The sequence below is a fragment of the Ciconia boyciana genome, chromosome 2, assembly GCF_034638445.1.
Source record: "Ciconia boyciana chromosome 2, ASM3463844v1, whole genome shotgun sequence".
NCBI classification, from domain to species: Eukaryota; Metazoa; Chordata; class Aves; order Ciconiiformes; family Ciconiidae; genus Ciconia; species Ciconia boyciana.
Genome location: NC_132935.1, coordinates 56,088,783 through 56,108,059, shown reverse-complemented (window position 1 = coordinate 56,108,059; position 19,277 = coordinate 56,088,783). Strand labels below are relative to the sequence as shown.

The following is a 19,277-nucleotide window of genomic DNA, read 5'->3' as shown; positions in this document are numbered from 1 at the left end:
AGTGTGACTACACTCAGTGCAAAGTAAGACTTAAACTTCACTCGCTTGTAGTACTTACTCATAAGCACACGCTTTGCTGGCATGTGCATTAGCACACGCATTGGGACCATTTTGATCTTATTGGTCTCAGAAAAAAAAAAAAAGAGGTCAAAAAACCTGACTTGTTATGAATAATACTCAGGCAGTCAGGAACTGTATCCCTAAGCTTCTGTCATAGCCCGCCCAGAGGCCCTGGGGCTTTCTTAAAATGTGCACATAGATCTCCAAACTGTAAGGGCAACAGAGTGGCCCATGGCACCATAGGATATCCTAAATCAGAGCTACCATCCTCCAGTCTCAGCTCTCTTCTCAGCTCAGTCACAGCTGCCCAAAGGATGGAGGTGGCAGAGGAAGGCAGAAATGATCTGTGATTTGTGGAACATGGTGATGAGGAGCAGACATGAACAGAGAAAAGGCGCTGGAGAGAGCACAGGAGGTGGCAGGTAAGCAATATATTCTTAAAGGTGGCCTGGTGGTTAACAGCTTTGTTAAATATGTATGTTATTTGCTGGGGAATAGATGGTACTAAAGTGCAATTTTAGACAGAACTGAAAGCAGGTAAGAACCCTCCCTCTTCCTCTGCACAAAATTCCAGAGTACACAGCTCTAGCAGATTACTATAATTGGCCAATTCTTTCTTTTATTGCTAGACCACTGTGTAGAGTCAAAGCACTGAAATCATGCGAATGGGGCTGCTGGTGAATGTCACGTATTTGCTCAATGCCAGTTTCAAGCATACAGATCTGATTTTTTTGCAGTTCTGCTCCCAAGGGTCCAGAAATACACATCATCTAATTCTGGCACACAAGCCAGAATTAATTTTTCACTGCTGCAAATCTAACATGGCACTCTGCAGTTTGCAAAGACTTTAACTGAGCCAGTTCTGGAAAAGTGCAATTTCTCACTCACAGCGAGTGGCTCCCAAACTGTGGTTTGCAAAACTCCTGTGATCCACCCATTACGAGCATTGATTTGAAGCAAACAAGCCTGTCAGATACTACTTCACTGAGGCAGATTTACTGTGGACTGATTCAGGAAGCTGAGAGTTTATATTCATTTTGAAATTGAGATCTTCAAAAATACGGACAGTTCTCATTACAAAGTCGTTGAGTTTGGGCTACACATCAGAAACTGACTTCATTTTTGCAACGAACGCAACAGAACTGACAGCCAAGCAATAACTTTCAAAATACAAGCTTCTATGTTGCAGCCTAAACTGCAACACATTGCATGTAACCAAAACCTCCAAAGTAGTTCCTGGCTGATGCCAGAATGAGTCCACAGCTGCTTTCTATTTCCATTCGTCACTGAGTCGTAACAGGTATCTTCCAAAACAAGAATTTAGACTTCCAAAGACTGTATCTGTTTCTCTGTAGACATCAGAGAAAGACTTTCAAAAGCAGCAGACTATGCATGCACAGTTTATGTTCCCTAATTCCCCTTGAAGCAACATCGCAATACAGCTAGACCAAGCCCAGACAGTCTTTATCCAAACTTCTCAGGCTGAACATATGCAATACCTAAGGCTTCACCCCTACTCCCAACTCAAAATTACTATCTGCACTCCAAGACTCCAAGTCCACTATATGACAAAGGAAGGTACAGGTGAATAAGGCTGAAGAGCACATTCAGCAATGGATCTACCAGTGAATCAACCCACAGGCACAGCAGTATGTTTGTCTATGGTTGAAAATAGAACAGAAATAGCTGAGGAATATTATTCTTACGGGGTTATTTCCATGTCATTTCCCTGTATGGATAATCTTATGCTAGATACTAGGCTACAACTTGAAGAACATTTTAAGGCTTTTTCTGTTCACACCTTTTTGTGGTCATGTAAAGTTTTTAATGTGGGTAACATTAAACTCCCCAATATTCAGGATGCAAAGAAGTAACATTCTACTGGACAAACTGACTTTCTGTTAAGCAATTGTACATGGAAAGATCCAGCTTGTTTAAAAAACCCAATCCACGTCTGCTGTTGCTGCATGGCTGCTGCAGAAGCCGGTTTTTTATTTGTCAAGAGTGTATTTCAACTTGCCTTGGGCTCCTGGGCCCTACGCAATTTCAATGCATGTTTGCTCTAAAGGGCGTGTGCTTGTCTCAAACACTCTTAAATAAATAAAACAGTCAAACCCCAGTGTTTTCCAAATCCTCAGATGAAAATGCTAGGTTAATTCACATAAATCCTTTACTAGCCTAGATTTATGTAGGCAATTCTAACACCAATACTTAAAGTAAAAATAAATAAAACACACCTCATGAACTTTATATATGGTCTTCAATCCATGTGCTTTGCTGTCACTGTAAACAGAAGGTAGTAATGTTGGGCAATATATAGGGTTCCATTTCACATTTTCAACCTCTAAGGTTTTAAATAAATATTAACTTTAATTGTGTTTTGGTTTTGTTGGTTTCCCGTGACACTCACAGACCTAACCCCAAAAGGTTGCTTTCATACTTAGAAAGTTGCCTGCAAAGGTTTTCTTTGGAGCTAGGATTGAATCAAGATGACACCTCTCAGATACAGTAAAGAGGGCATCAACTGCACGGTGCCTTAAAATTATTACTGGGACAACAGTTTATCTTACATAACTGAGAAATTACTTCAGTAATAACTGTCTCTGCAGAAGTTAAAACGAAAAACAGCTTAAGTGATGTGTTATGTAAAGTGCTTATATTAAAGTGTTGAATGCAGTGCTTTGTAAAATAATCATCTACTCTGCAGAATCCAGAAAAGGTAACATTAAAGGAAAAAAGGCTATAGCAATTCTCAGTCATTAACATAAGAACTACCCCACCGAGTACTATGGCTCCTGGAAATGTCCACAACTGTCTATCTCCTAAACATGTGACAGTATTTAAGCACATTGTTGAGTTTCTAGGGAAGACTGAAGTTACAGGTGGTGACAAGTGACTGCTGTAGATTTTCTCTAAATACATTGGGGGGTTCTGAACTGTCACCTTCTTTTTTTTTTTAAATGTAAATTTAGCAGATTTCTCAACCATGAAAAAAAATCCTACTGGTCAAAACTAAACAAAAACCCACAAAAAGAACAGAAAAGCCTGGCTATGAAGATCCTCACCCATGTCACAGTCAAATGCCAGAGCACAGACTTAAATCCAGGTCTCTCACACCGATGTAGGAGTTCTGATCACTAAGCAACTGACTGTTACAACACGAGTTAAATATATATCTGTCTTTTTCATGCTGTGCTCCAGTGGTATGATTCATGTTAGGCTATGTCATCCCAATGTGGAACCAGAAAAATCTCCAGGCTCAGAAAGTGCCACTGAGAGAAAATAATTTCCTGGTTAAGATTATGAGACACATCTTAAAATAGTTAAGCAAAAGAGATCTTACACTATCAAAATAGTAATAAGTTCCAAAAACTGTAATCATCAGAACGCTGTTGATCCTGAATTATATAGGTTGACAGAAACATCACAGTAATTACAATAGATTATATATAGTCCTATACAGATATGCAAACAGTGTCAAACCTTGAAACAAATATACTTCCTCGCAAGTTTCTACCAAGCCTGTGAGCACACTCTGAACAGGCTGTAGAGTTGTTAGGACATTAGACTTCTGGCAGTGATTTTATTTACTGGAAGGATGGAAGAGGGAATAGGTAATAATGAAATTTTTCTTTTCAAATGAAACAAATAAACAAATCACATAAGAAGAGACAGCAACTATACCAAACAACTACAGAGAAAACAGTTATGTCTGATCTGGGGCCTAACACAGTTCATTGAGATGGCCATTGACTTGCATGTTTGTTTAGCTGAACTGTTCGTTAAAACAGGAAAAAGCCATGAGCATTAAAATAGCAGAAGTGAGATGAATGGGAGTTCCTATGCAGGTAGAGGACAATGTGAATCCCTTTAGGAAATCTCAGTCTCTGCTTGAGATATAACCTGGTAATATTCTTTTTTCAAAACTGGAGATCCATTTTCTCTACATACCCTCAGAAACTATGTAGACTTGGTAACCAAAACTTTAAGATGTGCATGCAGATGACCATTTTTTGGTCATAAATTACTGTATCAGCGATAGTAGGATCACTAAGCATCAGCTCCCAAAATAAGGAATTGTTTGACCTTAGAGGGAGAAGAAAAAGAGGAAAAAAAAAAATACAACCTCCCTGCAACCACCTCTGCTGCAAGTATGCCATGAAAAATGCAAAAGTCTGCTAAAGGGTAAGAATTCGTCAACTTTTTAAGACACAGACATACAAACTAGTGCATAGATTACAAGCATATACACAAGTATAGAAGTGCACGTCATGGACGGAAATTATTCACCAGAAAAACAAATGTGAAAAGCCCCTCTATTCATTTACCCATAAGAACAACTCCATTATGAAAACCTCAAGACATTACTGGTCCACTATCCGTCCACCTGAAAGTACATAGAAACTCCTGTAATACCCTCCTCAATCTTATGTTAGAATCTCATCAGCACAACTAAACGGTTCTTTCATCTAATCAGCCTACCCTTATGCACTACAGAATTAAAACAAAGGGCCACAGACAAAAGTATTCTATCTAGTATATTACCTTCAAAAATAAAGAGTCTAAACAATATTTGATTTTAGAGTTAAGGATAAAAGAGGCAATAGGATTCAAGGCAATAAAGCACAATCTTTCTGAAAACTTCCCCAAAATAACCGTGCTGTAAACCTCAAAAAAAAACCCACCAAAACCAAACAAACAAAAAAAACCCCTGCTATAATACAGGCATGTGATGCTCTATTTCATTCTCCTAGAAGATGAAAAGCTAAAGTGATGAAAGAGGTAATTAGCTGTTAGTTATTCCAGAGCAAAAACACATTTCTTGTGATTAACAAAACAGTGCTGTAAAAGATATTTATTATAGCTTAACACTGAAGAAAATTTTAAAAAAAAAGAAAAGGGGGGGAGGGGGAAAGCCAAGCTACCCCTCAAAAAACCCTACTGTAACCAAAACTTACTGCTCTCTAAATCAGGGCAGATTACACATGGGGGGAAGGGGGAAAACAAACACACTCATGAGCAAAACATTGGGTTTACACCATTCCAGAGAAAAGAATTAAAGATTCATTAACATCACCACACTTAATCATATGTGTAAAGATAATCAACTATTGCTATGTAAAGCTGTCAGAAGACATATTCAAGCCTTGAATATATTAAAGACAAACGTGTTCAAAACTAAGATGACAAAAATAAGAAAATGTGAATAATTATAAATCCATTTATGTTTTCCAGGTGTAATTTAGCTGCCTTTAGGACTTCAGCTTTTTTTCTAGAACATCTTCTCTTCCAGTAAGGTTCATCTGTTACACTTCCAGAAAATGTTATGCCTTCCTTCCCACCTTTCCCTCCAACCACCCTAATTCCAACCTGTTTTGATAACTTCTTCCTGCTAATACTGCCGTGGTTTTGTCTGAACAAATGTGGTCATTACTTTGTTTCCGACCACTGCTCCTTATGCGGCAAAGGGTCACTGTGGAGTCAGACGCTTCTGGCTGAGACACTTCTTTCCTATTTCCTGCAGCTACTGAGCATGAGTATGTGTTAGAGGCATAAATACACCTTTATTTTTACTGTTATTACTCTCAGAAATCTGGGCATAAAAATGTCTTTCCTTCATTTTTAAAAGCATATGTGGGGACTTACCCTGTGTATCTCCTCATAACATTAATGGAGGCTTAATGGCTTAAAAACCAACATGACACATTATTCCAAAATCAGTACAGAATTCCACTGACAGCAACATCATTTCTGAAAATAATTATTTTGAGTGGAACAGAAAGCTTCTTAATAGGTTGTGAGAAGACATATACTCACACAACACTTAAGCTTTTCTTTAAGACAAGGATCAATCAATATAACCTTATCAGATCTCTATAGCAATAACCTTTTCATTTAAACCACTAGGAAAGTACTGACAATTTCTTTGTAATTTCATGCATTTTGTTGTGTATTTTTATTATACTAGAGCATTCATTCATCCTTCTGTTGAATACTAACACTGATACTGAAATCAGCCTTTTTACGAGTAATCAAAAGTTCATTTGTATTATAATCAAACTGGTGCAAACAAGCCAACAATGGATTAAAATTCTCTAGGTCACAAAAATCCATCATATATTTTCACACCTCCCCAGCTCCAAATACACCTACACTCTCATAAAGCCCAGTTTACAGCCCTTCCTCTTTCTACGCTTAGAAAAGTGGATTTAGAGATGCAGCTACACCTAGTGATCAGCAGCAGATCACAGCAGGCAAAACTCATGAAGACACTACCAAAATCAGAGAGAAGTATGTGAACATAGTGGGGTGAATAAAGTGACACAGTAAAATTTATTGATAGACTTCTGGGGTTTTTTTCCTAAATATATGACCATATGCTCCAAATTGGTTTTAGTTTCTTGAAATCCTTTTTAATACATTGATAACATTACACACTAAAATCAGAAATACAGATCTGGAAGTTATCAGCAAAAATCAAATGAAATAAAAAGGACTCTCTCAATTTTTCCTACAGAAATTGAGCAGATAATTCAGCTGCATTCACACATCAGCAAACAATTTATTCCCAGGAAAATTTTCAGAACTACTTTACACAAGAGTCGTAAATGTGAGCTGAAAGGTTCATAAATGCATGTCACTTTCTGGGGAAACATCTTTAAAACTTATTTGAGGTAGCTACATCACTAAGTGTTTGACAGTGACACCAACGAGCTTTAAACACAAGAGAACTCCCTCTCAAATGGCATTTCCTTTAGCATGAAGTTGCAACGTGAAATACAGGATCAGTTCACGGGTCCTGACCCCACAACATCACTGGACTTTGTTCTATCAAGTCTACACCTATAATCTTCCCCTAGCTGAATCTAACGATGCAAATGGAACCGACTGTCTCAGCAGTAAGGTGTAAAACTGACCTGGCCACTGGCAAGTAGGCTGTTTGGCACATTCACTGACCACCTCAGTGTATGAGTGAGCGCACATGAAAAATAAACGATCTCCACATTTTTTCAGGTCAGACTCAAATGACATTAGTGAGATGGAGTTCAGAAGCTTATTCACTCTATCCTAACATGTTTTGTGATTTGCCTGAGGATTTGGTCTCTCTAGCTGTCAATCTAGCAACTTCTGTGACAACTAAATATATTCTTTTTTCATAAATTATATGCTACTATATTGTTTCAGGACACTGTGATTTGTTTTCCTCATGGATTCTGACGACTGCTAAATCGTGAGACCAAATAAACATCACAGGATTTTTTCCCCCGGTGTTATTACATCCTTGTAATATTTTGTAGGATTTATTTTTAATTTCTGATGAGGTTTCATTACTAGCTTTTGACAACAGGACAAGACCAGAATAGCTAAATAAAATAAATTCAAAAATTCAACCCACATACCCACCACACAGTTTCTTTTTTGACAAACTGTGCCATTTCCAAAGCCCAGACTCTCATTTTTACCTGAAGCATTCTGAAGTCCATCCAGTTTACAGGGGAACACAAACTTTATTTAATCTGTTTCTAACTGTCAAAAGGTTTTTTAAAAAAAAAAGAAAAAAAAGACATATTTAGAAGCCAATTCTTCAACATGCTTCTATTAATTTGCTGGAGTATTTTAAATAGGAATACTCTTAGGTGTAAAATACAAATCAAGTCATTCACCTGTTCACCTGACAGCAAGAAGTTTGGTTTGAGAATCTTTCCCCACAGCTCTCACTGTTTAGCAAGGCCACATCCACACTATGGACTTTGGAATAGTTTTGTTGATGAGCTGACAACTGTGTCAGCCACTAATAAAGCTGCATTTTCAGTAGTATGTGTTACTTCCCTTAGGAAGTGGAGGAATGCAGAGTTGATGGATGGATAGAGAGGAAGGAAAGCAGGTGGAATAAGCAATGCAAGCAAAAGAAGAATTTGTTAAAATGAGAGATAACCACACTTGGAGCTCTTTGCTGGTCAAGTGATCAGAGCAGCTATAAAAGACTTCCAAACAGAGAGCCTGAATGCTCAGAGAAATCTCTTTAAACACAATTAATTTTACCAGAAACTTTTTATTTTCTATACATTGCTCCAATTGCCAGGAGCTTCATTTCAGCTGGGATAGGACCTATGAAGACTTAACCTATATTCTTTCTTTTCATCTTCCCTCTCTGCAGTCACCAAACATCAACATCATTACACTGAATTTCAACTTCAGCGTGTCAAACTTCTTCCTTACATCTGTTTTTGGAAAACATGATTCTTGTTTTTAGAAAGCCTACACCCAAAAATGAAATAGATTAATGTAAGGCACAACATCTATTCAGAATGCAAGTTTTTGTATTTTTAATCCATGAAATAGCTTGAGGACTACTATTGTCTATGCAAAACCTTTACTAGTCACCAGGAAAAGTAATTTTCAATTTTTTGCACAGCACTTTTCCTCCTGTTGTTCTCCTCATAATTGCCACTAGCCCTGGTGCAAAGTTTGTTATGAATGGCCTCCTACAAGCTCTTTTAGTCAGTCCGTCCATATCTCTCTCTCACTGCACTAGTACTCATCCCTTCTCAGACAGGACCTAAAACTTTTTAAACTAGTACCGTAAAAAGAGTGTGTTAATATACAACCTTGTCACTTTCCATAGCAAAGGAGAATATAACAGCCTAATAATAGCCTCCCTTGGTCAAATTCGGGTTATAAGCAAGAAGCACCAATTTCAGAATTCAGGCTGTGTGCAAATTTACACCTATCTGAACATGATGCCTTCATAAAAACACAGTTTCTGAGTTCTATTACATATCTCCTTGCCTTCAATTTCAGCTCCCCATTTTGGTATTTGACAGAACTCATCTCATCCAGACCCTTCATTTTATGCAAGACCTAATATTTAGGCTTACAGTGTCCCTTCTAACTTTCCACACCTCCATGTTTGACCTAAATTCCTTACAGGACTGGATTGCTTTCCCTAGCCTGAATAATCTACCAAGGAGATGGAAGAAGGAACACAGTGGAGTCAGGTGGTATTTTGTATGACAGGAACACCATGTTTCAGGAACTTTTGTAATATTAGCATTCAGTGTTCGCATGGGACCACTTAGTAACATTTATGTTAAAATTATAAACAAAAACAGCTAAATTAGGGGTGCTACAGTTTCTCAGAAAGAAACTAGAAAAAAAAAAACCAAACCCAAAACTACTCTTGCAGAAAGACCCCAGCTACTTTTAAAAACTTGAGATAAGCAGCATTGTCCATTTAAGACAATGTTTTCAATAACATCTCTTGAATTCAAATTCTTGAGACCATTTGCTTCTTGAACTGATGAATGCAGAATTTTAAATTCTTTAGTTAAGGACTCAGAGAAAAATCTCATTGTTATTAACTGTTAAGCTGCTTTCAAAAGATTACTTGAAAGCTTCCAGGCCTTAAAAAGCCAAGATCCGATCTTTCAGTAAGATTATTTTCTGAATAAGAAACTCAAATAAAACAATAGCTGATGGTAATGTTAGAACCAATCTCTGGAAAACAAATCAGTCATTTTAGAAAAGGGTAAAAATAAGAATGGAACTATAAATGCCAAAGATTACTTAACTTGCCCACTGCTATTCTTTGCTTAGAACATGTGTGGAGTTGGTTTTGCTTCTTTTTTCATTGTTTGTTTTTCAACTTTTTATAGGTTAGTCATATAACTCCCGTCTGCAACAAGGGACAGCTATTACAAAAGATAACTACCAACTCAAGGACAGATCTTTCTGTAATTTAATTTCTATGACACTGATGCACCAAGCTTTTAACAAAAGCAACAGCAATTTTTTCCCCCAAGCAAAAATGACTCCCAGGCACGCACTTCAAATGGTAAAGTACAAAAATGGAAATTTCATCAATTTTGTTCTGAGTGCCAAGAATCAATATTTAAAAAAAAAAAAAATCTGTACGTGCATCTTCACAAATAATCTTTACATTCAATATTTAACATACACAGGCACGCAGAGGGAGAAAGGAGGCCAGATTCTGCATCCCATGACATCCTTTGCAATCTCACTGATGTGTGTAAATTGCAGCCTCTGTTATTCAGTTCTTCAGAACGGTTGGAATCACACCTTTTGAATAACTGTATGCACAAGTCATCTGTGAACTGTTTGTGGTTTTTATCACAGTTCTTTCCACAGTGTGAGGCAATGGAAATGAATACGACAGATACAAATCTAACACTAATGTGGGATTGTTCCTCAGTAACATGAACAGCACTTAAACGCTGACCCTAGTATAGTATCAGCATATCGCACGCACAAGTCATTTAAATATCCAGGAGAATAAGAGTTGCCCCAGCTTAAGTTTAAACAAGAAGTGAAACAGTTCACGCAGGTCAGCAATGAGTTATGGATTTATCTTAATAAAGCAAGAGCTCTCACTGAAGTCTGGACACTAGGCTTCCAATATTAATGAGTTATAGGGCTAATATACATGAGTTCAGTTCCATAATTCACTACAGAGCATAGCTTCATCCTAACAGGAGTGTTCAGAAAAGATTTCATCGTTGTTATATATCACCTCGGTACAAAACATTTTTCTGCGCAGGGATCTTCTGTCTCATCTGCAGTAAAACTGCTGGACAGAAATTAGGGGAAATGCAGCTATGTATACAAAAGGTCCCTGGAGCCCAACATAAAACCAGAATTTCTCGATTTTTAAAAAAGTTTTAAAACAGACCACCAATTCCTAGCCATAAAACCTGGTTTAGCTGCATATAAGCAACATGTGATGTACAAAATATAAACTATTCTGCAGCCTGAGCAACAAGGAAAGTCAAAAGTATTGCTTCCCACCAGATCAAAGTACACTTTGCATGAACTGAAGACCAGATGTCTTCAATTTAACGTGCTTTTCAGTTGCACTCACTTCATACTAGGAACAAAACAAACAAAAAAAAATCTGAAGTTACTCTTTGCAGTGAAGCACAGAGAACTATTTCACAATCCAAATTTCTGTCTAAAATTATGGGTTTCTTCAGCATATAAATAGGACAGGGGTGCAGGCAGAGGACTCGAGCCCAAGATAACCATCTGCAGGTCTTGGACTTCAGGGAACAGAAAGACGCTGTTGATGGAGCACTTTCCCGGGCTCTTCGCTGGATGTGAATCCTGACACCCCGCAGACGCAGGCAGCTTCTGCCCTGCCCTCCGAGGTGACGATTTTGGGGGCTGCAGAAAACGAGGGGCCAGGGCTCTACCTCCGGCTCTACCGGCGTTTCACAGCCGCACCTACGGGCAGCGCGAAAGGCGGGGAGCTCCGGGGGCGAGGGAGGAGGAACCGGCGGGGCGAGGCAGGCAGGCAGGCCGGCCGGTGGGGCACCCGCCAGCCCCCCGAGGAGCATGACAAGTTTTTGTTCCCCGTCGCCAGCTCCGTCGCCGGGTGGAGCGGCGGAGGCGAGGGCGGCGGGGGCCCGCGGCGGCTCTCCTCGCCCCTCCACCTCCCGCGCCGGGGCAGCGGGAAACTTTCGGGAAGTCGGCGGCGGAGAAACGCCGGAGCGAGCCCGAGTCCCGCCCGTCCCTCCAGCCCTGACCTCGCACTGCCCGAGCCCCGCCAGCCTCTCGCCCTCCCCCTCAGCGCCCTTGCCGGCAGGGCACAGGGGCGCAAACCTAACGGCATCCCGCCGCCGCCTCCTCCGGACACTTCCCCCCCCCCCATGTACGCAGCGGCTTCGAAGTGTCAGCCCCGCCAGGGGGACGGGGAGAAAAAAAAAAAAAGAGAAAAAACAAAAAACCAAACCCAAACGCAAACGACTCCGAAATCGCAGCGCTTCCCCTCCTTGTCCCTCCGCGTCCGCCCGCGGGAGGGCTGCCCGGCCCTGGGGGCAGGCGAGGCGGATCCTTACCTGTGAACGTCTGCGCTCCCGCCGCCAGCAAAAGTCCGGCCAAAGTAACCAGGCAAGTTCCAACTTTCCCCATATTTCCACCCCTTCCTGCTCCGGATCCAGCAAAGTGCCAAAGTGTTTGCCAAAGTAGGAGGCGCGCCCCTCCAGCCAGTGGGGCAGGCGGGGAGGGGGGAGCCGGACTCCCCCACTTGGTGCCCCACGGGCTGTTTTCCCCTCCTCGCCCTCTCTCCGATTTTAAGGGCAGGGAAAGAGGGGTGCGAAGTGGCCGGGGGCTGCCTGCCTGCCTTCCTCCGGCCGCGCCGCTGCCCTCGCCCCAGGGGCCGCGCCGCCTCCCTGCGCGGACGCCCCACGCCTTCCGCGCTGCTCGCCTCCCCCGGTGCCCGGGGGGGGCACCCTTAATCCCGGAGCCTCTTCGCCCGGCGCCGCCGTTAGTCCCGGCTTAGCTCGGCTCCCTGACTGACTCGCGGTTCCCCCCGGCAGGCAGGCAGGCTAAAGGGAGCGCGGAAAGTCACGCCCAGCCGCCGGCGCCGCCGCTCTCCCCCGCTAGAGGGCGAGGCGGCGCGGGCTCGCAGCGGCGGGGCGCCGTTGACAGGATTTCGGTTGGCGAAGCGCTCCAGTCTCCCTCCCGGCGCCCCCCCCTCGCTGCCCCGAGAGCGGCTTTGTTTGCAGAGGAGGTGGCTCCGTGCCTGGCAGGACGATGTCGAAAGTTCCAGGACGGCGGGGGAGAGAAGGAGGAACCGAAAAAAAAATGAAGAAGAATCTCAACCAATGGTCTCGGTAACTTTGCCGCGGGCCGGCCCCGGCGAGAGCTGCAGCCGCTGAAGTTGGGGCCGCCGCGGCTACCTGTCCCGCCGGGACGGGGCCCTGAGGGAACGGCTGCCGCCGCCCCGAGCAGCCCGGCCTCTGCCCGCGCCCCCGCCCCACCGCTCTGGCGCTCCTCCGAGGCACCGGGACAGGGAAGGATAAATATAAGAGAGGGGGAAAGCGCTGGCTTTTCATAATCGTTTTGTTTTGTTTTTACAGACAAGCTGGAGTCTGTCGGAAGAACTAGTTCGAGGCCACTACTCAGGGTTCCGCGAAAACCGCAAGCGTTAAGAGCCCTGCGCTCACTGCGAAAGGCTGATACTAAAAGGAAATTAAGATGTAAATGGGGTTCTCCGGGCTGGCGAGCGGCACTGTGTTGTAAATAAATTGCTTCTTATTCGTGTGCTGCTAATAAAACTTCAGCTCTTTGCCCAGCCCTCAGTTACAGCCACCCTTCGCCCCTCCGGAGCGGTGCGGGGCGGCTGGGAAGGGCGGGAGGCGGGAAGGGACCCCTGGAGATCGCCCAGCCCGGCCCCCCGGCTCAAAGCAGGGTCGCAGCTTTTACTCCTGTGAGTGAAGAATGACGTCATGAATTGGCAGGGTTAGATAGTGAACGATGGAAGTAAAATCACGTTAAAATGGCAGTCACCTTTCATTATTCGCAGTCTGCGACTTCTGGTATTTATCTCTATGTCGTGTATGAAATACAGCTGCTTGACAATCTTTTTCACTTTGGGGCTTTGGCTCCTGGTGTCCAAGACACTGCAAGGATGTGTTTATTGGTTTTAAACCACTTCTTTCTAAATTGGACTTCTAGAGGTGGAAATACTTTTGTTGGCTATCGCTTTCAGTGAAAGCTTTCTTTTCATTTCAAGTGCAAGTGTGGCCAAAATTAATGCCTATTTATTCCCTGGGGGATACAAATAAAGCGGTAAAAACAAGAATCTAGATAATGCTGCGATTAAGGGTTTGAGCTGGCAAACACAAATATAAGAGCTCAGGTCCTAGGTTCTCATTTTTCTCCAGCACAGGTCCTCTGTTTTCTATGCTACTCTCATATATAGGTAGCCGGCTTCACTCTCGTTTCAACTGAAGCCTTAACTTTGCCCATCCCCCACATGGTAGGGCGACTTACAACATATTAATGAGTTGTGCATATTTTGTATTATTTTAACATATAATACGTCATCTTCAAACTTAGGCACACGGCTGTATCATTTCCAGTGATCACCCAACCATGCTGTTGTCAGGACACTGCTCCATTATGTTTTTGCTAATGCATTTGTTACGTGATGCAATCTTCACGAAGGGACGTGAACTTTTTGATGTGTGGGGGTAAGGCAGCTACCTCAAAAGTTAACGCAAGGGGGCAGAATAGCATTAATTGTTGTGTTTCCTGACGTCAGACTACTTTTGAATTGTGAGCATTCTCTTCGTTTATTATTTGCCTGGAACTTCCCAGTCTTCTCCGCGAAAAATGTTACCTTAATTCCACAAAGCTTTGATAGCCTTGGGGTAGGTTGCAATAAAAATTCTAATTTTTTTATTTTACAATTTTTTCCTGGGTGTATAATTTATGCAAATTTTATGTTCTAGAAAAGCTGCAGTTATAGCTTCTGAAAATTAGAAACTATAGCTACTCTTGAAAGTGTTACCTTTGTAACTACAAAACTGTTAAAAAAAAAAACCTTAGAAAGTTTCATAAGTAATTTAACTTACGGCAAATTTAACTTTAAAATGTGTCTTCTAGTGGATCTGTCACTAAAAATCCAGAAATGAAATGAACAGTTAAATCGGTGCTTATGCTAATGATGACCTCTCTCTAGGTTCACAATGTCCAGACACACACAAAATTGTATCTCTGATCAGCCAATGTCAATCCTAACACAGTGTGGTAAAGTATCGTGTTCAGACATATAACGTTAACTCTCAACCCCGTTTTTGATACAGCAAATCGAAAACGCCATGCCTATATCCACAGCTATCTAGTGTTAGCTTAGCGAGGATGAGATAGAAAGTCACCGAGTTCTGTGGATTACAGAAGAGCATGTAAAAGTGTTTGGTCACAGTTACGGTAGGAGTAAGACTGAAGTGCTTGACCTTCAAAGATATAACCATTCTGCTTTAATTACAGTAAATCTAAGAAACGGTTAAGCTTCGGGGAACAGCTAAACCAACAGGAACAATAGAAAACACAGGTCATGCATGGCTGATCAGGAATTGTTAGCTGTGTTTCGCTGAGTTTTAGTACTGGAGCATGTATGAAAACAGTCCAGAAATACTACAAAAAAGAACTAGAGCATCAAGAAAACACTAGACAAAAAAACACAGGTTCACTAGTGGTTGGATTCCAAGAATGCCTTCAAGAGAGTTCATTAAGGGCTAAGCTGTGGCTGGAAAGGGGATTGGAAGCATATGAAAAAAAAACCCCTTACTTTGCTGATTGTTTCTTACTGACAAACGGATACTTTGCATCTCTTCTTGAACTGGATCACCTCAAAGAAATACCTGCTTACAGTTCCCTACACACACACACTTCAGCTTAGGAACATAGAAGATCACATATATCACAAATATAATTACTCCTGCTTAAAGGAGTCAAAGAATGAGACAGTAAGATGTGGAATAAGGAGAAAAAAATCTGGAATTTGTCACAACTATTTTCTAGACAACTATTCTCTAGTTGTCATAACTATCTCTATCTTTTCTTCTTGATGCACATCAATAGGAAATGCACACAACCAGCCTTCATTGCAAAGTTTTTGTTTTATTTTTAAATACAGAATTTGTATATATACCACTGGGGGGAAATTAAACAACCTGATGATAAATTATGAATAATTACACTGTTTATTACACAAACTTGACTGGCTCAGCTGCCCTCTCCCTGCTAATAGTTCTCTTGCAGATCCATTTCCAATATTCCAGAGCTCTGACCTACTCCTGACAAATGATTTTTGAAAATTCCAAACTGATAGAGAACCGTATTACTGGTTAGAGAGGTCTGAGGTCCAAATACTTACCATAATGTGGAAACAGAAGTACTTGACCAATGTTAAGGAAAAGTTCTTAGGACAGGCACACATAAATGCTTAACAATTACATATATATTGTGTTTATCTATTTAGCTGTGACCTTTCCTTTAAGGCACTAATGATATTCACAATGCTATTCATTCTATATTACTAGCACAAGAACAAGTAAACTTATCTCAAATTCCATAAGGCATCAAGGCCATCCTGCATAATCTGTAGCATGAAGTCACCCTTCCTATAACGATACAAAGCAGGAACACTCTCTTGCTCATGTTACAGCACAAATAGAAAAGTGAAGACTCGTATTCAAATATCAGAGGAAGGCCCAAACATCCTGCCTTTTTTTGACCCGTGACAATGCCGATTAAGTGGCCAAGAATGTGGGCTACAGGGCTGTCACCTGATCTTTTGGATCAGTAGCAGATAACATCACTCGCAGCTCAAAGCTATTTTTTGCACTATAGAGTGCAAGAATGATTTTTCACTAGCCCACTCCATCTTGTTGTAAAGCTCACAGACAAAACGTCGTGAGTCTTTCAATGACACTACTGTTTAAATATGATGAAAAAGTAATTTTCTTCACAGGACGGGCACATTTTTTTAGTTAAGTACAGCTAATTAGCGAAAGTAAGATGTGCTTTGTTAGAAGAAAGACAGACAATGATTCCAATTCTCTTTTTATCAAAGCTACTTCCCTGCTACAGTGAAATTCCAGAGCCAATCCTTGGTCAGGAGGACCACTCAAGAAAAATCACATTATCTCTATAGGCTGAGGGAGAATATGCCAAACCTAAAAGGTTTTTTTCCATTTGTTACTCTTTGTTCTTAAATACAGAGCAACATCTCCTTTGCCAATGTTCACTTATCTTTAGGTAGCTTTATCTTCTAACCCAGATTTTTACGGATACTCTTTACCTTTTCACTGCTGATTTTTTGTCAAAAGCTTCAAAAAGAAAAAAAGTGTGCTTATCTATGTGCCAGGATTTATTGATTGCATTATATTCAATTATATTCTTTCATAATGTTTAATATATCTATATCCATAGATGCTGGAAAGGTTTCATTTGTTACTGAAGAGCTATTTCAGTGATAAATGTAGTGTTCTGAATAAATCTTCTAGTGTTTATTCAAAAAGTCAGGTGTGCCCCCTTTTTTTTTTTGAGGGGTAGAGTGAGGACATAGTAGTGTCCTTAAAAGATCATGTCAACCCCATACCCCGTCTTTCCCTGCCTCCGAGGAACAACAGAGAATTCCTTGGAATTCTAAAATTGGTCAGTCTAAACCAGCTACAAAAGTTGCTGCATACAAAATGTTCCATCTTCAGTAGAGGCTCATCATCTTTCCTGCTTATTGCTGCTGGGGTTTGCTGGCACTGGAATTGATCCCTGATCATTCATTTGGCACTGAGATGCGCTAATCACAACTGTGGCTGCTTCCTATCAGATATTGCCATGTGTAACAGGACGGCCTGCTTTTTTTTTTTTTATTTTTGGTACTGCTAATGATTTGTGCAAGCAATGATAATGATCCACTTTGTACCAAGGACACCTTGCCTTATTCAGTTGATCACTCTGAAGTTTGGTGGTAATAAAAAACATAGTCCTCTTTGTTTCCATTTGTTAAAAAACAACACTTTTGATGATTGAGGAAATTCTGCATGGTCACTCCTGGCCATGATATTAAACCATGGCTGGGACTTGAAAGAGAAAACACATCCAGATCTTTGAAAAAAGTACTTAAAAGACTAGAGAGAAACAATCTTTAATCAGAAGTTGCTGAAATAGAAGTGAGAAAAAGGTCTGAAGTATCCAAGGAAAACAGTGGGGGACCTTTAGGTTCTGAATGTCAGGAGGGGAGCAAAGAGCACCAGACGGCGCTGTACGGACGTGGTTACTGCTAGTTCAAACCCAAGAACAAATAGCTGCATTGTGGAAGAATATCTATTTCATAATCTCACACTTTGCTCTAATAAGATGGATAAGACAGAGTGTAGCCTAGGCAGGCAGAAGCTTGTAAACTCATAAAAAATTTAACTCTATATGCAATGCTGTCTCTCTATTTGCTGCTGGAAGCAAAGTTTTTGATTCCATGATGAGCGTAGTCTCCTTTTACCCACACATGTGATTTGTATGGACAAGGGAGAACATGTACCTCATACCAGGTTGTGTTTGATGCATTTTGATGTCCGGGAGCCAAATCCTGTCTTGTCTTCTGCTCATCAACATTTTATTAGAAATCTATTGTGTTTAACAACCTACAAAGACTTAAAACGATTGTGGCTTTTAACTCTACTCAGAAATTTTTTATCACTGTATAGTATATGTGAAAAGCAGGCCTCTTCAAACTTGAACTTTCTGTCAGGGAGCAGAAAGGGTCAGCTGCTCCCTAAGGGATGGGGAGCCAGGAGCTGAGTGCAGTAACACCTCCCAGCAGGAGAGAGGCCAGGGGTCTGATCCACCAGCCCCCGCAAGGTAAGCAGGTTTGCGTGGCAAGATTTTGGTAGCGGGGGGGCTACAGGGGTGGCTTCTGTGAGAAGGTGCTAGAAGCTTCCCCTGTGTCCGGCAGAGCCAATGCCAGCCGTCTCCAAGATGGACCCGCCGCTGGCCAAGGCCGAGCCCATCAGTGACGGTGGTAGCGCCTCTGGGATAACTTTAAGAAGGGGGAAAAAACTGCTGTGAAATGGCAGCTGAAGGAGAGGAGTGAGAATATGTGAGAGAAACAACTCTGCAGACACCAAGGTCAGTGAAGAAGGAGGGATGGAGGTGCTCCAGGCGCCAGAGCAGAGATTCCCCTGCAGCCCACGGTGAAGACCATGGTGAGGCAGGCTGTGCCCCTGCAGCCCATGGGGTTAATGGTGGAGCAGATCTCCACCTGCAGCCCGTGCAGGACCCCACGCCAGAGCAGGTGGGTGCCTGAAGGAGGCTGTGACACTGTGGGAAGCCCACGCTGGAGCAGGCTTCTGGCAGGACCTGTGGACCCATGGAGAGAGGAGCCCACGCTGGAGCAGGTTTGCTGGCAGGACTTGTGACCCCGTGGGGGACCCACGCTGGAGCAGTCTGTTCCTGAAGGACTGCACCCCATGGAAAGAACCCACATTGGAGAAGTTCACGGAGGACTGTCTCCTGTGGGAGGGACACTATGCTGGAGCAGGGGAAGAGTGTGAGGCGTCCTCCCCTGAGGAGGAAGGAGCGGCAGAGACAACGTGTGATGAACTGACTGCAACCCCCATTCCCCGTCCCCCTGCGCTGCTGGGGGGGAGGAGGTAGAGAATTCAGGAGTGAAGCTGAGCCCGGGAAGAAGGGAGGGGTGGGAGAAGGTGCTTTTAAGATTTGGTTTTATTTCTTCTCATTATCCTGCTCTGATTTGATTGGTAATAGATTAAACTAATTTCCCCAAGTTGAATCTCTTTTGCCAGTGATGGTAATTGGTGAATGATCTCTCCCTGTCCTTATCTCAACCCACGAGCCTTTTGTTATATTTTCTCTCCCCTGTCCAGCTGAGGAGGGGGAGTCACAGAGTGGCT

General features: G+C 42.1%; 1 protein-coding gene across 10 annotated transcripts in view; it reads right to left on the bottom strand.

Moving 5' to 3' along the window:
* Positions 1–12,422, bottom strand: part of PTPRM (protein tyrosine phosphatase receptor type M) — a 489,233-nt gene extending 476,811 nt beyond the window's left edge. For all 10 annotated transcript variants that reach the window (XM_072852716.1, XM_072852718.1, XM_072852723.1 and 7 more), the window contains exon 1: positions 11,916–12,422. In XM_072852716.1, coding sequence (XP_072708817.1) covers positions 11,916–11,988 — 73 coding nt within the window. In that variant the 5' untranslated portion in view covers positions 11,989–12,422. The remainder of the gene's footprint in view (positions 1–11,915) is intronic.
* Between the last annotated feature and the right edge of the window lie 6,855 nt (positions 12,423–19,277).